This window comes from Ictidomys tridecemlineatus, chromosome 1 (assembly GCF_052094955.1).
Source record: "Ictidomys tridecemlineatus isolate mIctTri1 chromosome 1, mIctTri1.hap1, whole genome shotgun sequence".
Lineage (NCBI taxonomy): Eukaryota > Metazoa > Chordata > Mammalia > Rodentia > Sciuridae > Ictidomys > Ictidomys tridecemlineatus.
Window position 1 is genome coordinate 141024575 of NC_135477.1, and position 24385 is coordinate 141048959.

Consider the following 24385-nt stretch of genomic DNA (forward strand, 5'->3'; position numbering starts at 1 on the left):
TGTTTCTTTCTCTTCTCCAGTTACACTCACCAGTGCTGCCAGGACATTGTTAAATAGCAGTAATGATAGTGGACTTAGAGTCCTGTGTATAATGGGGGTTGATCCTTGTGTTTTACCACTAAGGAGCAAGAAAAAAAAGCATCATTGAGTTTAGGTTGAAGAAGTATCCAATTATTGTTAAATCTCTTCAACAAGAAGTTATTGCTGAATTTCTTCGAGTGCCTTTTTTTAATCTATGGAGACAATAATAGACTTTTATCCTTTTATCTATTCATGTCATCATATTAATTGAGTTTATAATGTTGAATTCTAAGTAGTAAGCTTTTAATGTGCTATTAGAGACTTTCTCATCTTTATTTCAGATGCTTCTATAGACATAAGATCATTAGTCCATAGTTTCTCTTGATCCCACCAAGTTTGTGAAGTTTAGGTGTCAACATTATACAAATTTTGTGAACAAAGATAGCAATTTTTCATTCTTTGCCCTCTGGAACAATACAAATAAGACTGGCATTAACTGTTCACTAAGGGTTTATCTGAATTCACATGTGAATCCTGAGGCCTGGTGATTTGGAAATTGTTCTTTCTCTCATTCTCCTATGTCAAACTATTTAGATCATCTTTCTATTATGAGTCAATGATGTAAAAAATGATCAATTCATACAGCTTTTCAAGTTCAGCATAGCTGTACAATGGACTCTCCTTTTTTGATATAGTTAAGTCACAATCTTACCTGTCTACTAATTTGTCAAAGAATTAGTCATTTATTTTAGTTTTTATGCTAAGTTTTATCATTACTAATTTCTTATGTTTTCCTTTTGTTGGTTATTTTTCTAACTTCTTGAGTCTAATGCTTAATTCATTTCCTTATAGTATTTCTTATAGCTAGTATAAGGATTTTAAACTATGAAACTTTCCTTTGTTACTACTTTAACTCATACTGAAATGTAATGTGTGATTTCTATGTATTCTAATATGTAGGTATAATTTTATAAAACAAATATATTATACAAGCTCTATAAGTATACTTTTTTCTCCTTTTGATTTTTCTTCCTCCTCCATTGTAATCACTGTTTCTACCATCCCAACTGCCATGGTAATCTTTTCTAACATAGTATATTGAGATACATTTATCCTGTACTGAAAATTTTATATATATATAATTTAAAGATGTATCATATTATTCAAAACTGAATGAAAGCATCAAAAACTACATTTTGCTTTTCTCACTAAACAGTATCTAGTAATATATTTTTAGTAAATGATTCTGCATTATCTCTATAATACTTTATGGTATTGATGTACCATAATTTATTCATGTCTTCCATTATTGAATAACTTTTAGTTTTATGTTTTCACTAAGAACAGTACTACAATTATATAATTACATTTACACATATACATGTATATAGACACAACCACAAAATGCATAATTATATACATCCTTGTGATTTTTTTTTTCCCCCTCAAAACTGTTTGACGGGAAAGAGATTTGGTTGAGGTGGTTGACAAAACTTTGTTTTGTACTGGAAATTGAGCCCAGGAGCACTTTGCCACTGATATATATTCCCAGATCTTTTTATTTTATTTTTTCCTTTTAAAATTTATTCTGAGAAATATTTGAGAAACTAAGTTGCAGAGTCTGACCTCAACTTTGTGATAGTCCTGCCACAGCCTCCCAAGCAACTGAGATTACAGGCATATGCTACTGTGTACAGGTTGGTTGACAAATGTTTGAGATTTGGAATATAATATTTTATGGGTTTTCATTTTGATTGTACATTGTAATTTATATCACAGGTGAATGTGTGTAAGTTATAGGCAAATACTATACCATTTTATTTAAGGGACTTGAGCTTTTTTGATATCCAAGAAGGTAAAAAGATCTCGGAACCAATCTCCCTTGCACACAAAGGAACAACTGTATGAGTCTTTTATATACTTACATTCTGTAGCAAGAACATTCTTTCTTTATATTACTTTTAAGCAATGATTTTGGAGTTTGAATTATCCTTTTCATTCTGATAGTTTTATTTTATATTTAGAACTTATAGTACTTGTTCATGATTACTGTATATTTTTGTATTTTTGTTGATGAGCAGTTCCTCTTAGCACACAGGTAGAGATATGATGATTTTTTTTTTTTTTTGCCGTAAATTCTACATGCTGTTAAAAAAATCTATTGAAATTGCCTACAATTAAAAGCAGAAAATACATGAAAAGATAGATTAAATAACAACCAAAAATGACGTACAACAGCTATTCTCTGGTAGCTAAAAATTTTATGCATACTTTAATAAAAATAGCAAAACAAAATTCCATTAAAAATATGTATAAGTAATTTTTTCAGTTTTTTTACTCGTTTGGTCCCCTTAACATTTTTTTTAATTTTTAAAATTCTTTTTAGATATGTATGATAGTAGAGTGTATTTTGACATGTTTACATGGAGAATAACTTAGAATATTCTAATTAGGATCCCATTCTTGTGAATGTACATGATGTGGCATTTCACTGATGGTATATTCATATCTACACATAGGAAAGTTAGGTTTGATTCATTCTACTCTTGCCTATTCCCACCCTCTCCCTTTCGTTCATTCTTTGTCTAATCTATAAACTTCTCTCCCCTCCCACTCGGTGTGGGAGCGTTCACATATCAGAATTTCTGGCCTTTGGTCTTCTGGGATTGGCTTATTTAATTTAGCGTGATGGTCTCCAGATCCATCCATTTACCAGCAAAAGTCATAGTCATTCCTTTTTTATGGCTGAGAAATATCCCATTGTATATATGTACCACATTTTCTTTACCTATTCTTCTGATGAAGGGCACCTAGGTTGGTTCCATAGGTTAGCTATTGTGAATTGAGCTGCTATAAATATTAATGTGGCTGTGTCACTGTAGTATGATTTTAAGTCCTGAGGAGTGAAATAGCTGGGTCAAATGGTGGTTCCCCAAGTTTTTGAGAAATCTCCATACTGCTTTCCAGTGTGGCTGCACCAATTTGCAGTCCCACCAGCAATGCATGAGTATACCTTTTTCTCCACATCCTCACTAACATCTATTGTTACAAGTATTCTTGATAATTGTCATTCTGACTAGGGATGGAATCTCAGTGTAATTTTAATCCCTTGCCACTTATTATTAATAAACATGTTCCTGAAATGCAATCTTACTTTCATAATGTGACAGTGTACTGGGGACTGAACCCAAGGATGTACTCCACTTGAATTGCAAATTCAAATTTGCAATCCTCCTCCTTACCTCAATCTTCAGAGGAGTATCTGAGATCACAGGTATGCAACACTGTGCCAGGCATCATAATTGTTTAAATAAACGTGGCAATTTATAATTTTGTTTTCTAAAACAATGGTTCTCAACATCTGTGCTAAGGTCCTACCTGGCAGGCTAAATCCAGCGCCTGGCCTATTTATTTTCCAGCTAAGTAAAAATGTTTTTCACAATTTTATAGTTTTTTGTTGTTGTTGTTTAAGGTACAGAGATCAATATGGCCATAGAGCCCAACATACTTATTATCTGGCCATTTAAGAATACATTGGCCAACTCCTGATTTAAGCCATCTTGTTCTTTACTGATTACTTGTTACTTCCAAAGAAATTAAGGTGCAAAGAACAATTTAACCTCACTTCAAATGACCCTGGTGATATTTTTAGACTGTTTTCTGGTTTAATTTTATGTCTTCCATACTGCCTTCAAAAATTCCCCAGCCAAGGTTCCCTGAACAACACATGTTCTTTGTACATCTCTATTTTTCAGTTCTTTCAGCTGTGCATCCAGAAGTTATATAACCATCTTAAAAGACGGGTTCTGGATGAGGCTATAAACAGCTCTTATATGGGTTAAATTTTGAATTTTAATGACTCAACATTTTACCAGCTCAGATACTTTCTAAAAGCTATGTTAACCCTGATGACTAGATATCACATAACTGGGCAACTTCAGCCACTATATTACATGTGCCTGTAATATCATTCTAGATTAGTTTTTATCTAAAGCTTGCAACTTTTCTATTTTACCTGTTTGAGTTAAAATTACTTTCCCCCTCACCTATTAAATTTCTTGGTCCAGACTGACCTAAAATGTTCTTCTTTTCAGAAAAACACTTTCCATAACTGTTACCCTTTAGTTCAGAATTTCTCAGCAAAACTAGATCATCAGTTTTGATGCTTTGACAACCTAATGAACAAAGTTAAAATTCAAATCCCTCTCTCCAATTTAAAAAATCAGTTTTCTCAGACTGTTTGCCTTAAACTACATATACAAAGTTGTGTAAGAAACTGTTCCATCAATGTTGATTGAAAACTACACACAGGTGACACAACTTGGTAGGCTTAAGGCTATATACAAGTTTACCAGGTGATAAAGATTAAACAACAAAAAAAATTCAGAAACACTAATGGGACTTTGGGTATACATTCTTCTGATATCACATCTAATTTTCTCTTAGGCTACAGAGTTTGGGTTTTCTTTTCAGTGTAGAAAAGAGTTAATAGGGCCTGCTATAAGTATACCATCCAAAGTGTGCAGGGTTGGACCTTAGCTGGTATCTGCAAACAAATTTGGGGGAAGATTCCTACCAATCCCTTAATGGGTGGCTTTCTTTATCCAAACTGCTCCTACAAATAATATGGTTTGTGCTTGAACACCTTTCACTTCAGAATTCAGAGTTCAGAATTATGGTATGTACTCAGGGAGAGGAATTCTGTGAACAAGCTCACAATGAAAACTTTGGGCAATGAGTCTAATGAATTTTGTTGACAAAGGAAGTCAAAAGACATAGAAGTCAGACTGGTCCATTTAAGAAGTTAATATACTTCTCATTGGATAGTAAAAGAAGTCAGGATGGTACATTAACAATATTAAATATTTAAAAAGTTAAACAGCATTAAGACTAATAATTAGCTGCAAAAATCTGAATATAAGTAGCTCTCCAACCTTTAAGATTGACAAAGAGGGAAAAGATAATTAAAACTTTCTTAATGTCAGTTTGAGCATCTAAGGTACATATACCAACACTTTCATTAATTTATTGTGATTAATTTTGATTACATTTCTATTGGGACACCAAGCTTTTCCAAGCTCAATAGGAAGAGTTGTTTAATACAATAAAAAACAACATAATAAGACTGTCACTGCTGTTTTAAAATTCACTTGGAAGAACAGTAGATCATTTTGAACTTAGGTCAATTTCATAATGCTATAGAGAAATTAGACCAAGGGATAACTGCTAAATATGTAGCTTTTCTTCTTATGCCTTCTACTTAACCTATTCAATAAATCACTAATAAGGATATTCTATGCTCCATCACTGTTCTACCTACAATTTCAAATTTCTAAGACCTTCTCCCCTAATCCCTAACTCAAGAATTCCCTCAGTCTATATTCTTTTTCCCTGAAGCAAAGAGCTATGGTGAGCTCCCCAAATCCCCATCAAGATTGAAGAACATATTCATCCACCTTCGAGAAAGATTATCAACTGAATATGCCTTCTCCAGGAATTACTCTGTGTAAGGTCAAGGTCCCTTTGTAGAGTAGACCATAAACAATACCTAGTTACAGGACAATGCTGAAGGGCCACGCCAACTTCAGAGGTCCCCAAAAGATCAGTTGAGGTCTTGTGGTAATTATACCACAGCCTAACTTCCTTTGCATCAAGCCCTGCTTCCTTTGCTTCCCCTAACAGTTGAGGATCCTAAAGGAATGCCCAAATCAGCTTTCTGCCCATGAATCTCCATCCCAATCTGCTTCCCAGAGAACCTGTAACAGCAATCCACATGTGCTTCTCATGATGCATAAAAGAGACTTACTTCATAACTGACCTGAGTATTCCATTTGTTGATGGTCATTTCTGTAGACAATCCATCAAAGGAACAATTCCCAAACACCTCATGGGAAAAATCATGACAGCACTTGTTAAGACTATTGATTAAGTAAGAAAGCTATATCCTTGCTAGATTTACAAACAGTATGAGAAAGTACACAATTTCCAGCAAAGGGAAGGTGAGAAAAAAACTACTTGGGAGCACAGACTTTTCCCTTGTCTAAAAAGGTAACAATGTTATATAGCAAAGAGTGAGAAATAAGTACATATGAGAGTATCAATAAATTAGAGAACAGAAAATAAGTGTAAAAGATATCAAAGTAGCTTTTATTCACTTAATTTTTTCTTTCAACTTATAAATGCTATCCCAAATTCTAAAGAAAATGGACTTGAGTGAACTTTTTTTTTATTATGAAGATACAGTTCGAAGAACAGAAAGATAATTATAAGCTATCTTATTGTTCCTTGTAAAAATAATATATGCAAAATTAGTAGAAATTGAAAATCTGAAAATGTTAAGCATCTTCCATATCTTAGTTTTGATCATTTTTGCAGAATAATCAAATAATACTTGAATGAAGAAAGTATCTAATTATTCTATTTTTATTACTAATGCAGTATGCCCCTCAGAGCTTGGCATAGTCTTTAAGAATCATCTGGAGTTTCTGGCTCAGCATGATGTTCCCTCTGGCCTTCAGTCGGCCACTAAAGAATGCCTGGAAAGGAGAGAGGAAAAGAGATGTCAACTGTTATCATGTAACATTTGCCCATTTTTTAAAAAAGATGACTGTTCAGACTGAATACAATTATTAAAAATTCTGGACAACAAAGGCAACTTTTATCTTACAAAGACTCCTATGTATTTTAGAAAAGATGGAATAATTTATATGAAGAAACAGTACTCCCAGACCTATCACAACCCACACTTATAACTGGTTTTGCTCTGCTCCTACATGTGGAGATGAATATTTTATTAAGAATAATATTTATATCAATTCAGAACTTTAAAAGCAGATTAAAGAGATCTACTATATCTTAATGAAATAGCCATACAATGACAAAATAAGATAGTGTAGCTCTGTGGTGAACACATCATGGCTCCAACACCACAGCGCCAGTTAAAATCCAGGATCTGGCACTTAATAGCAAGGTAAACTTAGTATTTCTGAGCTCCAGTCTCCCAGCTATTTAATTAAAAAAAAAAAAATCAAGGCAACAGTACCTAAATAACACAACTCTGTTGTGTAAGTTAAGAGAAATAAAGTGTGAAATGCTTAGGTTAATGTCTATATGTGGTAAGAATGTATTGAGCTCATCATTACCAAGAAAAAGGCTGACATGCTAAGAAAAAGTTCCCATTTGGCCTTTATCTGAGATGATACAGAAACTTGTTTGGGTAACTTAAGTTGTCCCTCAGTATAAATTCCCTACCATAAAATAAAAATAATCACAGTCTTTATAGCTTGAGAATATATGAAATGTGAACTGAAAAAGCAGCTATTAGTTTTTTAGCTAACTTAAAAAATACAAATATTTATACATGTTTAGCATTATAAAGCAGATCCACAAATACAATCTCACTTAAGATACACAACCACCAATTTGAGGTAGGTACATTAAAAGTTCTCATCCCCATTTAAAAGATGAAAAAAACAAGTTCAAAGACTTTTAAATAATAAAATAATTTTAAAAATAACTTTTTTTCTTCAGTTTCATTGGTCATTGCTTTTTCTTAAGTCTTATTAATCAGGCTGTTTTGGACAAACTTATCTAAAATAATCCCCCTACCTTGTCATACTCTAACCCAAGGTATGTCAAACTAAGGCCTGAGGGCCAAACCTAATCTGCTACTTGTTTTTGGAAATAGTTTTATCGGAACATAGACACTCCCAATTGTTTCCACATTAATACTACAATGACAGCTGAATAGCTACAACTGAGACCATGGTTATGGTTTAGATGTGTCCCCAAAAGTTTTCATGTACAAACCAATGCAAAAAGGTTGAAGACAATATTGGGTTATAAGAGCCTTAGCCAATCAGTGTATTCCTAATTGAGTGGTAACTGAATGGTAGGGTAAGGATAAATAGGTAGGAATTAGGGTGTGGCTTTTGTTTATATATTTGTATCTGGCAAGAAGAGATCCATCTCTCTGCTTCCTGATCACCATGTAAGCTGCTTCCATCTGCCATACTTTTCTGCCATGATGTCCTGCCTTACCTTGAGCCCAGAAAAATGTAGTCAGCTGTCTATACCTTAGACCTCAGCAACTGTTGAGTCCCCAAATAAAATTCTCCTTTAAAATTATTCTGATCAGGTCTGTTAGTCACAGCAGCAAAAAAAAAAGCTGAATAAAACAACCATCTTACTCCTAAAATGTACAACCTAACACTTACTATGAGACACACGGGAAGTTTGCCAACCACTGCTCCACCCATTACTCTGCCTTATTTTTCTTTATATAAAAGATTCTATTTATTTTCTATTAGTGCTCCAGAACTAAGCTCCCCATGGTAGAAGCACTGCCTTATTCACTGCTAACTAGAATCTAAGACAGATTAGGTACCATATAAATTCCTGGAAAGGATTTAACAGAGCACTCAATGCCAAAAACTATACTAAGCTCTTCATTTATATTATTGGATTTAGTTCTCAAAAACAATACTTGGGGATCATTACAATTATCATACTCATTTTTGAGACCCTAAGATTAAGTGATAGAGCCAAGATTCACTCTATATAATGCTGAAAACCAAATTGTGAACAACTGTATTTCCCAATTCTTTTCAAATTAGTCCTTATATTCTGGAAAATAAGAATATATTCTCAGCTAGTCAAACTACTCTGTTCCTTACAAAGTGACGTAGTTTTTTTTTTTTTTCAAGTAAGCATTATGCTTTGCTTATACGGTTAATAGTCATTGCTATTCTGTACAATATGTTATGATTATTAACAGTCTGTTTTGCTGCTATGTGAAAACTATTTCCTAATAATTATTTATTCAATCATTTGTTTGAACCTCTTCATTCTAAGAATCACTTAATTCTCTTGCAGTTTCTAGTTACATAATCATGAATTGAAAATAGCAAAATTTTCTCCTCTATTCAAACTGCCATGGCTAATCCTCTGTGTGTGTGTGTGTGTGTGTGTGTGTGTGTGTGTGTGTGTATGCACAGGTGCATGTGTGTGCACGCAGTGGCCAAAAGTTTCAGAATATTAACTAATGGTCAGAGAAGACACTCTTGCCTTAATGACTTTCTACTTTCCACTGAAAGGTCTCTAAATGTTTCACCTTGAGTAATATGTTGACTGTTATGTTGAAAGATCCTATCTCTAGTTTTGAAGAAATTCTTAACCTTACCCAGATCAATCATACCTAATCCAAAAATCTGAAATCCAAAACATTTGGGGGTGGTGGGGAGCGCAGAGCGGGTGGAAAAGTGGACTGAACCCAGAGGTGCTTAACCACTGAGCCACATCCCCAGCCTTTTTTTTTTTTTTTTCCTTTGAGACAGGGTCTCACTAAGTTGCTGAGGCTTGGCTTTGAACTTGCGCTTCTCCTGCCTCAGCCTCTAGGCCAGCAGCATTACAGGCATGTATCACCACACCCAGATGAAACCTTAAACATCTTTGAGCTATATGTCAACACTCAAAAAGTTTCAGATCTTGCAATATTTCAGATTTTTGGATGAGATGCTCAACTAGTGAATTTATGCAAATTTTCTGATACTAAGCATTTCTAGTAAGAAATATCAACCTCCTTACCAAGAATGAGTATCTAATTTTATGTAGTATTTGCTAATATCATTTTTTAAATTATTTAGGAATTTAATTTGTTTTAATTAGTTATATCAAAGTGCATAAATGCATTATACTGTCATGTATATTAAACATGGGATATAATTTCTCATTTTTGAGTGTTTATGTTGCAGAATCATATTGGTCATGTAGTCACATATATACATGAAATAATAATATCTGTTTCTTTCCACTATCTTTCCTATTTCCACATCCCCTCCTCTTCCCTCCCATCACTTCCCTTTACCTAATCTAAGGTAACACTATTCTTCCCCAGGGCCCCCCTGCCTTATTGTGAATTTGGTTTTGTTGGATTGGCTTATTTCGATTAACATGATATTCTCCAACTCCAACCAATTACTGGCAAATGCCATAATTTCACTCTTCTTTAAAGCTGAGTAATATTCTATTGAATACCACATTTTCTTTATCCATGGGTTTTTATCTCTGAACTAATGACATGAGAGATTTAAAAGTCTAGCTATGATTTAAACTTTGTTTTACTATATGATAAGGAATATCACCCAAAATTTCAATTTTAAAAAATGTCAACTGAAACTCTATTTAAAATTACAAATGACTTGTCTTCCAGAATACTGGTACCAACTGTGTTTCCTTCAGATTTGTTTGAAGCAATTTGGAAATCAGCTCAAAAACTATAATTGTCAAACAAGAAGGAATAATGATGAATAAATGAAAAATTTGAGAACATTACCTTCTGAGGGTCAAGCTTGCCCAGAACTACCTGCATGAAATCATCATCTGAAATTATGATAGTCGTATCAGCACAGCCTTTTGCAGGGCCTTTGTATACTTTTCCAGATTCATTTTTCAGGTCAATTGCTGGGAAAAACAGGAAGAAACCAATATGTATCACATTTTTCTTCAAAAATGAGGGTATAAGTAGCTAGCCAGATGCAAACAATTTTTAGAGTTTCCAAGCTAATGTGATAATATGTAATCTGTTCTGTCAATAGATTACATATTATCTGTCATTTAGAAAATCCTTTCTTAGATGCATTTTTTATGAACTAATGTAGAGTAAGATATTCTAAGGAATAAAAGTAGTTGGAATATATATAATTAAGGCCTTTAAGTTCAAATAGACTACGGTAAGAAATGGAGAAAACTTAAATTTCAGAATAGTTCCTAACTGCGAGGACTGTGGGACACAATCTAGTCACCTTTCAAGTACTTGAATTCATTAAAGATTTCACATATGAATAGTAAAATAATAAAAATAGATTTGAAAATACTCTAGTTATAATTACCACTTATTTATAATTTTTTTGAGTATTTAAATTAGCTTCTCTTCCTTTAAAAAAAACTTTTTAACACAAGGATTAACTGTCCCAGAAATAGACTGGGTAATTATTTAAAAATTTACCTCAACATTTATAGAGCATTATACCAAGTTATACCTTAGAAAGTTTAAGCTGTCTTGTATGATCCAGACCATACATACAGGAAAACTAATTCCACTCATTCAGCTTCAACCTATGAACACACCGCCTCTTGCTCCAGTGGGGAAGCTACAATTGCATCTCTCTTCCTGGAGAGTAATACAAAATTCCTGACTTAAGAGTCTGGGAAAAGCTATAAATGCTTAATTACTATATTTTCGTTAGCAAGCCCTGCTCCAAAGAGAAAATTACATAACACCAATAGTGCACAGAGGAAATTTTGCTAACTACGCTTAAAAAAAGGGCGGGGGATAACTGTTACCTTGGGAAGGAGAAATGGCAAAGCAGGGTCACCATTTCACTTTGCATACTTCACTCACTTCACTAAATTTCTTATGGGTCAGGAACTATGAGGTACTACAAGTATAATATAAAGAGCAAAGGCTCTGTTCTTAATGACACTTCTGTGAAAATATATTCTAATGTATATATCTGTATAGTTTAAAATAGAGGACATGGAGTGGGAGAGAATGAAAAGAAAGACTTTGATGGTTTTAATTCTGCACAAGTAAGGCTAAGGCCCACAGTATATATACTGCTAGATAAACAGAGGTATAGATATACATACCTCTCTCAAGGATAAAGCTGGACACCACATATCTTAATGCTACAGTACAGGAGTGAGGCTTTGTTAATTACAGTTCTTACTTGTCCACTTGCCCTCTCAGTTAGGCTGTTTTACCTGCTGCTTTGTAGCTAAGACTTTTGTTAATGATAAAACTTTACTTTTTATTTTTTTATTAGTTGCTCATGACAATACAATGATTTTGACATATCATATATTTGAATCAAATGGGGTATAACTTCTCATTTTTCCAAGTGTACAAGTTGCAGAATCACATTGGTTATACAGACACATGTATATACATACAGCAAGAAAGCTAATAACTAATGTTGATAAAAGACTAACAAAGGGCTAGTTCCTGCAAGAATACAGGAATGGAACAACTAATTCCACAGTGGCTCTGGTCATGGTCTACAACATGGTTCATACAGAAGAATAATCTAACACAATCACCTTGAATTTACATGTACCTGTGAGGTCAGGGTTAATCTTATAGTAGAAATGAAGAAACTGATTGCACTTACTTTCTTTTAGTGGTAAATTTATTTTAAATGTTTTACAAATGTTAAACAAAAAGTTACAAAAAGATTTTAAGATAAACAAGTCACACAGAAGATGGAAAGCCATAATTGTTTTAAGTGGTTTATAAAAGATGCTTTTATGTGTACTTTTGCCTTTTCCTTCTTTTTTTTTTAATATTTTATTTTTTTTATTGGTTGTTCACAACATTACAAAGCTCTTCACATATCATATTTCATACATTAGATTGAAGTGGGTTATGAACTCCCAATTTTACCCCAAATGCAGATTGCAGAATCACGTTGGTTACACATCCACAATTTTACATAATGCCCAATTAGTAACTGTTGTATTCTACTACCTTTCCTATCCCCTACTATCCCCCCTCCCCTCCCCTCCCATCTTCTGTACTTTTGAATAGTAAATGCACATGGGCATATAATCAGGAGGTGCCAATGGTAAGGGAGAAACAGTCACGGTTGCTAGGGAAATAGAGACCTTGGATATCTCTCCAATTTTCTTTCCAAAGACTTTTTTCTTTAAATGCATGAGATACTTTTCTGAATATCAATCCAAAATTTGAACAAACATTCTTAAATTTTAGTTTATATTCAAGTCAAGAAACCCTAAAGGGTGATCTGCTTTGACTGTTAGAAGATGAACACCAAACCAGGAAGCTGTGTGTTCTGATGCTCAAATGCTATCCTCAAGAATGATTATATTCACCAGTTCTCATTCTTCCACACTATGGCAAATTTTCAAGAGTCAAAATAAGTGACATCTAGCATTCAAAGGATATCTTCATCTAGTCACTATAATAAACACTGAATAATTAATTATATGTAATAAATGTCTGGGTTTACTCCAGTTATTAGATTTACCCCTATATAATTACAGTATATAATTTTTTTTAAAACTCAGTAATTACCAAACAATATTTAAGCAAAAATAAATAGTATTTGTATAATCCTGCTATCTAAATATAAATTCCACTATATTCCTATAGTGGAAAAGATTACAAATATATGAAAGGAAGCAAAGTTTAAATCCAGTAGGAAAACAACTAAATTCCTCAATACCAACTGGTTTAAGCTGATTATTCTAAAGAAAACAAATCATATTTTGCTCGGCAACACTATCTTTAGCACATGAAAATAAATCTTTGCAAAAAGTTTAAGTAGTATGGCTATTCTACAGATATTGGATATACTCAACAAATATTTTTCTATTAGAAAGCATGGGATTGTTATTTGTGTATCAAATTCTAAGTTTATCTTGTTTAGTGACAAATGGAAATATTAGAGCCACTGTTCTATAAAGTGAATAGGAACAACAAATCTCCAGTACCAACACAGATTTTCCCTCTATTTTCTTCCTGTATGCCATTAAGCAAGATAGCAAAACTAATGTTCTCATTTCCAACTAGTAATTCCTTGAACACGGTTTCCAACTCTCAGCCTCCAGCTGTGAACTTACACCTAAACACCAGTGCCCACAATCTAGTTCTACTCTTAGCTGACTCTAGTTTGGATATCACAGCTCATTGTCTTTTCTCCCCAAACTCTCTCTTCTTTTTCCATATTGCAATTCTAGTAATAGTCAACAACCTCAAACACACAGCATTAATTTAGATTCTTGTTCCTCTTTTTCAGACACTACTAGTAGCCAACAAATCAATTCTATCTTAGTTAATATTTCACATAGGTCTTCTCCTCCCAATTATTTTATTTAGGTCTTTATTCCTTTTCTCTGCAATCCAACAATCCTTGTTTACTTGACCCTGCTATTTCAATTTTTCTGACACAGTTTCTAATAATTAGTCTTGGGGCAGTCTTTTTATGTTTATGGTACCCGACCTCATAAAGAATTTGGCACACAGTGAAATACACAAATACTTGTTGACTGAATCAAATCTCCCATTCTCTGAAAGCTAAAGACACTTTCTCCTTGTCTCTTCCCATATGTTCCATGAGAGTTTTTTATATAAAAGTACCTTATCCAGTTGGAGGCAGTTCAGATATGTTTTAGAATTCAGAATTTTTCAAATTTTAGGAAAAAACTGATACACAAAATATGATACATAATATCTACATATTATAGTGTTGTACCTTTGGAATTCTTTTCTATGAAGAAATTATTTCTACTCTTGACTAATTCACCTTAGGTGAGTTAAATAAAAGAAATAACATCATAGAAGTTCAAGTTATGCTGTGCCAGCAGAAAAATGGAGGGGAAAAAACTTTCCATTTTCAGAGTTTTGGAGTTTTTAAAGTTTCAGATCAGAGTAACTGTTTTAATTTTCAGGAGCACAGTTGTAAGTAGAGTCTTATTCTTTTACCTTACTGTGTGAGCTCTGAGTCTGTCATCTTTCATTTCCTCTAAAGTTTTACTGTTGCACAGAACAACAGAACAGAATTCACTAGGACAATTTTGGTTGATTTTAGAAATTGGTAATAATAAATACCATAATATATAATTTAGGGGCTTGGGTTGTGGCTCAGTGGTGCTTGCCTAACACATGTGAGGCATTGGGTTCAATTCTCAGCACCACATTAAAAAAAACTGAAGATACCTTGTTCATCTACAACAAAAAAAAAATTTTAAAAATCTTATATATAAAATGTTTCAATGGCACCCTATGTTACTATATATTTCACTCATATTAAAAAGAAAATGTCACTATCCTTACAATAGACCTATTTTAATAGAAGGTAAAGCATACAATCTTGGTACTTTAGATAGAATGGCTGCCTTTTCTTTGAACTGTTTTCTTCATGGCTTTTAGTCTTATTAAAACATGTAGTTAGGCTAATATGTGTTACAGTACTAAAAGCTAGAAAAAGATTAAATCATAGCCTTTCTGAGTTAAGCACAAGATCAAGTGGAAGGTAAAACACAATTATGAGTTGTGTTTTTCCTTGTGTGACCTCTAGTAACCTCTAGTTACTTAGGGAAGCACCACCTATGAATAATGCTTTTATTAATCAATTCTAAATCTATACTTATGATCAAAAAATTGGCCCCTGGTGCAAGTGAGATATGACTTCCTTTCCAAAAGCCCCTCATTGAGGCCTTCTCTCCGACCTTCTACACCTCTCGGATCTGCCCTTTTGGCCCATAGAGAAGAGGAAGGACTCTGGATTATCTCAGCTTTGCAAGACAAAGGCCACACTGCCCTCACCCAGGCAACCCTCCTGCTATGTAGCAATGAACTACAGGCCACAGAGAAAAAAATCCTCCCCAAGAACAGCTAATAATCCCCCTCCTCCATAATCAAAACCAACACAGTCCCAGGTAACACCAGAACTCTTCCAATTCTCTAGACTTAGACTAATTTAGTTTGGGCAATGTCTGTGTTTGGGGAAGTCTTTTCAAAGATGTTGGCTATCAAATAAATGGGTGAATGTTTTTCAAAGTTTTAAGATTGATTTGATTATTGGCTTTGATAAATAAGAACCCAAAGAGGAGATGCGAAAAAAAAACTATATGGCATCAATAATTAACAATTAACAAAATTCCAATATTCCCAGTGAAATCATATAGGGGAAGGGCTTTTCCTAGATTACCTAAAGGTAATTTTTAAAGGTAAGAGCATTTTCTAATATTGTCTGTGAATAAAGCATCACCAAAAAAATGGAGAATCTTATGTATTATCAACATATTACAGAAAATTCATTTGTCTAAAGTGAACCACCGAGAGCTAACACACGCGCCTGCAGGGAACGCAGACCTGCGACCCACCAGCAGAAAAGGTCCAGCAGCCTGCTGAGGGGCAGGCCCGTCCCCTCCCCCAGTGCCTGCAAGATAGGCGGGACTGTGACCACCGGCAGATCAGGTCCAGCGGCCTGCTGAGGGGCGGAGTCGCCCCCTCCCCCAGTGCCTGCAAGGTAGGCGGACCTGCGACCCATCGGGAGGTTAGGCCCAGCAACCTGCGGAGTGACAGAGGTGCCCCTCGCGCCTGCTGGGTAGGCGGACCTTCGACTGGCCAGCAGAGCAAACCTAGGGCCCGCCAGTGTGGTAGACGGATCACACCAATTGGAGGAGGATCACAGCCACTACCAGCCCTGCAAGGGAGATTTTTCAACTATACAAGAGCAATATAAATAAATAGAGGGAAAATTTCAAAAACACAACAGCTTCACCAAGCAGAAAGAAACGCCAGCAGTATGAAAAGACAAGGAAAAAAAGGACCACAGGCAATGCAGGTCAACTCAACTTTAGAAGAGGTAATAGCTGCAACAGATGGAATGTCAGATAGAGAGGTCAGGATATACATGCTTCAGATGATCTGGAGTCTCAAGGAAGACATGAGAAAGCAAAATCAGACAATGAAAGATCACATTGACAAGGAACTACATAAACAAATCCAGGAAGTAAAAGATCAATTTCACAGGGAGATAGAGGAAATAAAAAACAAATAGAAATCCTAGAAATGCAGGAAGCAATAAACCAACTTAAAAACTCAATTGAGAATACTACCAGCAGAGTGGATCACTTAGAAGATAGAACATCAGACAATGAAGACAGAGTATTTCAACTTGAAAAGAACATAGACAGCTCAGCAAGTCTGCTAAGAAACCATGAGCAGAACATCCAAGAAATATGGGATAATATCAAAAGACCAAACTTAAGACTCATTGGGATACAGGAAGGCACAGAGCTCCAAACCAAAGGAATAAACAATCTATTCAGTGAAATAATACGAGAAAACTTCCCAGACTTGAAGAATGAGACAGAATCCCAAATCCTAGACGCCTACAGGACACCGAATGTGCAAAATCATAAGAGATCCACACCTAGACACATTATAATGAAGATGTCCAACATACAGAATAAGGAGAGAATTTTAAAAGCTACAAGAGAAAGGAAGCAGATTACATTTAGGGGTAAACCAATCAGGATAACAGCTGATCTCTCAACACAGACTCTAAAAGCTAGAAGATCCTGGAATAACATATTTCAAATGCTAAAAGAAAATGGGTTCCAACCAAGAATCGTGTATCCAGCGAAATTAAGCTTCAGGATGGAAGATGAAATTAAAACATTCCATGATAAACAAAAGTTAAAAGAATTTGCAGCTAGAAAACCATCTCTTCAAAAAATCCTTGGCAAAACACTACAGGAAGAGGAAATGGAAAACAACAATGAAAACCAACAGTGGGAGGTAGGACAGTAAAGGGGGGAAAATAATCAAAGAGCAAAACAAATCAGGTTTAGTAGCATTAATAAACAAATATGGCTAGAAGAACAAACCATATCTCAATAATAACCCTAAATGTTAATGGCTTAAACTCACCAATTAAGAGACACAAGCTAGTAGAATGGATCACAAAACAAGACCCAACAATATGCTGCCTACAGGAGACGCATTTGATAGGAAAAGATATACATAGACTGAAGGTGAAAGGTTGGGAAAAATCATACTCATATGGACTGTGGAAACAAGCAGGAGTGTCCATACTCATATCAAATAAAATAGATTTCAAGCCAAAGTTAATCAAAAGGGATAAAGAGGGACACTACATACTGCTCAAGGGAACCATACACCAACAAGACATAACAATCATAAATATATATGCCCCAAACAACGGTGGTGCTATGTTCATCAAGCAAACTCTTCTCAAGTTCAAGAGTCTAACAGACCACCATACAATAATCATGGGAGACTTCAACACACCTCTCTCACCACTGGACAGATCTTCCAAACAAAAGTTGAATAAGGAAACTCAATAACACAATTAACAACCTAGACTTAATTCAAATATATAGAATATACCACCCAACATCAAGCAGCTACACTTTTTTCTCAGCAGCACATGGATCCTTCTCAAAAATAGATCATATATTATGTCACAGGGCAACTCTTAGACAATATAAAGGAGCAGAGATAATACCATGCATCTTATCTGATCATAATGGAATGAAACTGAAAATCAACGATAAAAGAAGGAAGGAAAAATCATGCATCATTTGGAGAATGAACAATAGGTTACTGAATGATCAATGGGTTTTAGAAGACATCAAGGAGGAAATTAAAAAATTCTTACAGTTAAATGAAAACACAGACACAACATATCGGAATCTATGGGACACATTGAAAGCAGTTCTAAGAGGAAAATTCATTGCTTGGAGTTCATTCCTTAAAAAAAGAAAAAACCAACAAATAAATGATCTCATACTTCATCTCAAAATCCTAGAAAAAGAAGAGCAAAACAACAGCAAAAGAAGTAGAAGGCAAGAAATAATTAATCAGAGCTGAAATTAATGAAATCGAAACAAAAGAAACATTTGAAAAAATTGACAAAACTAAAAGTTGGTTCTTTGAAAAAATAAATAAAATTGACAGACCCTTAGCCATGCTAGCGAAGAGAAGAAGAGAGAGAACTCAAATTACTAGCATACGGGATGAAAAAGGCAAGATCACAACAGACACTTCAGAAATACAGAAGATAATCAGAAATTATTTTGAATCCTTATACTCCAACAAAATAGAAGATAGTGAAGGCATCGATAAATTTCTTAAGTCATATAATCTGCCCAGATTGAGTCAGGAGGATATAGACAACCTAAACAGACCAATATCAATTGAGGAAATAGAAGAAACCATCAAAAGATTACCATCTAAGAAAAGCCCAAGACCGGATGGGTATACAGCAGAGTTTTACAAAACCTTTAAAGAGGAACTAATACCAATACTTTTCAAGCTATTTCAGGAAATAGAAAAAGAGGGAGAACTTCCAAATTCATTCTACGAGGCCAACATCACCCTGATTCCGAAACCAGACAAAGACACTTCAAAGAAAGAAAACTACAGACCAATATCTCTAATGAACCTAGATGCAAAAATCCTCAATAAAATTCGGGCGAATCGGATACAAAAACATATCAAAAAAAATTGTGCACCATGATCAAGTAGGATTCATCCCTGGTATGCAAGGCTGGTTTAATATACGGAAATCAATAAATGTTATTCACCACATCAATAGACTTAAAAATAAGAACCATATGATCATCTCGATAGATGCGGAAAAAGCATTCGACAAAGTACAGCATCCGTTTATGTTCAAAACTCTCGAAAAACTAGGGATAACAGGAACATACCTCAACATTGTAAAAGCAATTTATGCTAAGCCTCAGGCTAGCATCATTCTGAATGGAGAAAAATTGAAGGCATTCCCTCTAAAATCTGGAACAAGACAGGGATGCCCTCTCTGACCACTCCTGTTCAACATAGTTCTCGAAACACTGGCCAGAGCAATTAGACAGACGAAAGAAATTAAAGGCATTAAAATAGAAAAAGAACTTAAATTATCACTATTTGGAGATGACATGATTCTATACCTAGCAGACCCAAAAGGGTCTACAAAGAAACTATTAGAGCTAATAAATGAATTCAGCAAAGTGGCAGGTTATAAAATCAACACGCATAAATCAAAGGAATTCCTGTATATCAGTGACAAATCCTCTGAAATGGAAACGAGGACAACCACTCCGTTCACAATACCCTCAAAAAGAATAAAATACTTGGGAATCAACCTAACAAAAGAGGTGAAAGACTTATACAATGAAAACTACAGAACCCTAAAGAGAAATTGAAGAAGACCTTAGAAGATGGAAAAATATACCCTGTTCATGGATAGGCAGAACTAACATCATCAAAATGGTGATATTACCAAAAGTTCTCTATAGGTTTAATGCAATGCCAATCAAAATCCCAACGGCATTTCTTGTAGAAATAGAGAAAGCAATCATGAAATTCATATGGAAGAATAAAAGACCCAGAATAGCAAAAACAATACTAAGCAGGAAGTGTGAATCAGGTGGTATAGCGATTCCAGATTTCAAACTATACTACAGAGCAATAGTAACAAAAACAGCATGGTACTGGTACCAAAACAGGCGGGTGGACTAATGGTACAGAATAGAGGACACAGAAACCAACCCACAAAACTACAACTTTCTTATATTTGATAAAGGAGCTAAAAGCATGCAATGGAGGAAGGATAGCATCTTCAACAAATGGTGCTGGGAAAACTGGAAATCCATATGCAACAAAATGAAACTGAATCCCTTTCTCTCACCATGCACAAAAGTTAACTCAAAATGGATCAAGGAGCTTGATATCAAATCAGAGACACGGCATCTGATAGAAGAGAAAGTTGGCTATGACCTACATGCTGTGGGGTTGGGCTCCAAATTCCTCAATAGGACACCCATAGCACAAGAGTTAACATCTAGAATCAACAAATGGGACTTACTCAAACCAAAAAGTTTTTTCTCAGCAAAAGAAACAATAAGAGAGGTAAATAGGGAGCCTACATCATGGGAACAAATTTTTACTCCTCACACTTCAGATAGAGCCCTAATATCCAGAGTATACAAAGAACTCAAAAAATTAGACAATAAGATAACAAATAACCCAATCAACAAATGGGCCAAGGACCTGAACAGACACTTCTCAGAGGAGGACATACAATCAATCAACAAGTACATGAAAAAATGCTCACCATCTCTAGCAGTCAGAGAAATGCAAATCAAAACCACCCTAAGATACCATCTCACTCCAGTAAGATTGGCAGCCATTATGAAGTCAAACAATAATAAGTGCTGGCGAGGATGTGGGGAAAAGGGTACACTTGTACATTGTTGGTGGGACTGCAAATTGGTGCAGCCAATTTGGAAAGCAGTATGGAGATTTCTTGGAAACTGGGAATGGAACCACCACTTGACCCAGCTATCCCCCTTCTCAGTCTATTCCCTAAAGACCTAAAAAGAGCATGCTACAGGGACACTGCTACATCGATGTTCATAGCAGCACAATTCACAATAGCAAGACTGTGGAACCAACCTAGATGCCCTTCAATAGACGAATGGATAAAAAAATGTGGCATTTATACACAATGAAGTATTACTCTGCATTAAAAAATGACAAAATCATAGAATTTGGTGGAAATGGATGGCATCAGAGCAGATTATGCTAAGCGAAGCTAGCCAAGCCCTAAAAAACAAATGCCAAATGTCTTCTTTGATATAAGGAGAGTAACTAAGAACAGACTGGGGAAGAAGAGCACGAGAAGAAGACCAACATTAAACAAGGAGGAGAGGTGGGAGAGAAAGGGAGAGAGAAGGGAAATTGCATGGAAATGGAAGGAGACCCTCAGGGTTATACAAAATTACATACAAGAGGAAGTGAGGGGAAAGGGAAAAATAATACAAAGGGGAGGAATGAATTATAGTAGTGGGGGTAGAGAGAGAAGAGGGGAGGGGGGATAGTAGAGGATAGGAAAGGCAGCAGAATACAACAGACATGAGTATATCAATATGTAAATCAATGGAAGTGTAACTGATGTGATTCTGCAAGCTGTATACGGGGTAAAATGAGAGTTCATAACCCACTTGAATCAAAATGTGAAATATATCAAGAACTATGTAATGTTTTGAACAACCAACAATAAAAAAAAAAATAAAGTGAACCACCAGTGTTTTCAATAATCCTGTGTTTTCTAACTCTTTCTAACATACTTTCATCCATAGTGAAATGCTGAATTCCAACATGGAAGAAGGAAAAAAAAATTATAATGATGGCATCTATGTATACACTGTTAATCTATGACGTTATTTCAAAAAATTAGATACTTTGAAAAATAATTAGGAGAAATAAATACACATTACATTTTTGTCTTCTTTTATCTCCTTTCTGAATTAACCTCCTTTAAGCACAAATAACTTTCAGAAGAACAAAAATCTTCAAAAGGTGAAATGTGGATATTGTAAGTGTATGTCCTTACTTTCTTTTTCATACCAATTCATATGAAGTCCTATATAATGAACATATGCTGCTTAAAAAGAATAGCAAACACTATATTTAAAAGAAAATTATTTATATTTAACGAAAACCAATTGGACAGAACTTCAAAATATTTCAGTTGATTTAAATATTTCAGAGGTGAAAATACTCTAAAACATAAGTAAAGTCGCATAACAGATGCAAAAAAATGTTTCAATTTTTGTTCTAAGCACTTATAGTGATTCTTCAGTTGTAATGAGTAATAAAATAATGTAATTTTCAAGGCAATTAAATGGGTACCTTTAAAGAACAATCTTAGAATAAAATAGAAACTGTCATATTAGTGTATGCTCTGTAAAAATCCAAAACATTTTTTCTGTAAAACAGGTACATTAGGTACAAGGTGTACAAATGACAAGTGAAAAAATGTTTCTTTCTACCAATTGTAGGGTGTCAAAAACACAGCCTACAGAGCTTGCATTGAGGTACCAACATGGTATTCTATACTTATACATTGTCCCAGGGAAGAGTTATAATCAGATTTGAGTCAGGTCTAAAATTTTAGATGGTCCTGGAGTATAAGCCAATCACAGACCCCCTCCAGGAGTTCCATGTCATTCCAGAGGCTCCTAGCCAATCTCAACTACATGGGATCTCACTGTGTCTCACAATTATGAAAGGAAAAAGCTTGGAGTTAAAAACTACTCTGGATACTGTGCTGCTTTTCTTCTATTAATAGATAGGTTCAGGGGACCAGCGCTGCTTGACTAATAGTGAAAGAATCCTGTCCTTTGGGACTTTCAGGTAGAAAAGCATGAGAAATCAAAGTTTCAGTGAGCATTCACTGGCATATCATATTTCTTTTACAACTCTAGAGGTTAAAATACTCTAAAACATAAGTAAAGTCACACAACAGATGCAAAAGACCTGGTAAAAATTTTTCCTGTGATCATTTTATCTAATTTCACTTTATAAAATGGTACCAGGGTCTTTTTGGACCTCCATACTAATAAAATATATATAATTGTTTTCTTTCTGCAGCAAATTGATTTAACTGTTCATATTTCTAATGCGCCACTCTAATAGATAATTTCCCTAAACAAATAGTAACTTAGGATTATAATCTTTACATACCAAGAAAATAGTTACTAGTTACGATCTTATGCCAATAATGGAAATAATTCAAATTATTGTTCTGAGATAAATAAAACAATTTTAAAATTATCAAATGGCTTAAAATTACTTCATTTGACTAAAGGAAGTTGAAAATTAAGGAAGCATACAGCTACTGTATAAGTATACTAGTCCCTTAGTATTAGTTCCAGGACATCCCTTGAATATCAAAACCCAAGGATGCTCAAGCCCCTTATATAAAAAGGTACATCCAGGCATGGTGGCACATCTTGTAATCCCAGTAGCTCAGGAGGCTGAGGCAGGAGGATCCTGAATTCAAAGTCAGTCTCAGCAACTTAGAGAGACCCTGTCTCTAGATTTAAAAGAGTTGTGGATATGACTAGTGGTTAAACACCCCTGGTACACCCTCACTCCCCATAAAAGGGTGTTGAATTTCCATATATCCTATGCACATGTTCCCATATATCATCTCTAGATTATTTACAGCACCCAATCCAATGTAAATAGTTGTTTAAGGAATAATGACAAGGAAAAATATAGATGTTTAGTACAGATGCAAGCAACACAACCCTAACTGCATTTTCAATCTGTGGTTTATAAAAATCCTTGGATGTGGAACCTATATATATGGAAGTACCAACTGTACTAATTCTAGGTATTATAATGAAATCCTCAAAATAAATGTTTTTATTGTTATCTTACAAACCTTAAGACGTAGGAATTACTTACCTTCAAAAAGACTATCTCTATGACAAGAGTATTTTATTTATGAAGAGTTACCTCGAAAAATTATAAAGTCGGGGATATGACTTACTCCACTTAGCTGCAATGTCTCCACCTTTAGTGATATGCCACTCAAACACAGCTTTTACTTTCTTTACCACCTCACGCCCAACTTCCTTAAGACGCCGACCTATTTCCTCAAACACAAGAGTACTTTGAAGCTCGCCACCCTAACAAAAGGAGAAAATTTATTTTAAAAGTTCTGTAAAAATAACAAACACAAAAATTATTACAAATATGTGTGGTATAAAATTGATTTTAAAAACTGCAGGTAAAACAATTTTTTTTTTCATAGTAGGCTTCTTTGACACACATGTCACCCAAAACCCTAGTTCTTTTAACAAGATTCTAATTTTATCAGCATTCAAACATAATATTTTTAAAGAAAACTAGGAACTGGATGATATATGTCCAATTGTCCAGAAAAGCAATCAACTTCTGTGGTCTGATCTTTATAAAATGGGACTAAATTACATGATGACTAAACTCAGAAGC

At 34.6% G+C, this 24385-nt stretch overlaps 1 protein-coding gene across 1 annotated transcript in view; it reads right to left on the reverse strand.

Moving 5' to 3' along the window:
• Window positions 1-6141: 6141 nt before the first annotated feature.
• The window catches only part of Hsd17b4 (hydroxysteroid 17-beta dehydrogenase 4), an 85801-nt gene continuing 67557 nt past the window's right edge, over window positions 6142-24385 (reverse strand). Inside the window, exons 22-24 of the mRNA XM_040272113.2 lie at window positions 23922-24060; window positions 10355-10482; window positions 6142-6557 (exon numbers count right to left, since the gene is read on the reverse strand). Of these exons, the coding sequence (XP_040128047.2) occupies window positions 6468-6557; window positions 10355-10482; window positions 23922-24060 (357 nt within the window). The 3' untranslated portion in view covers window positions 6142-6467. The remainder of the gene's footprint in view (window positions 6558-10354; window positions 10483-23921; window positions 24061-24385) is intronic.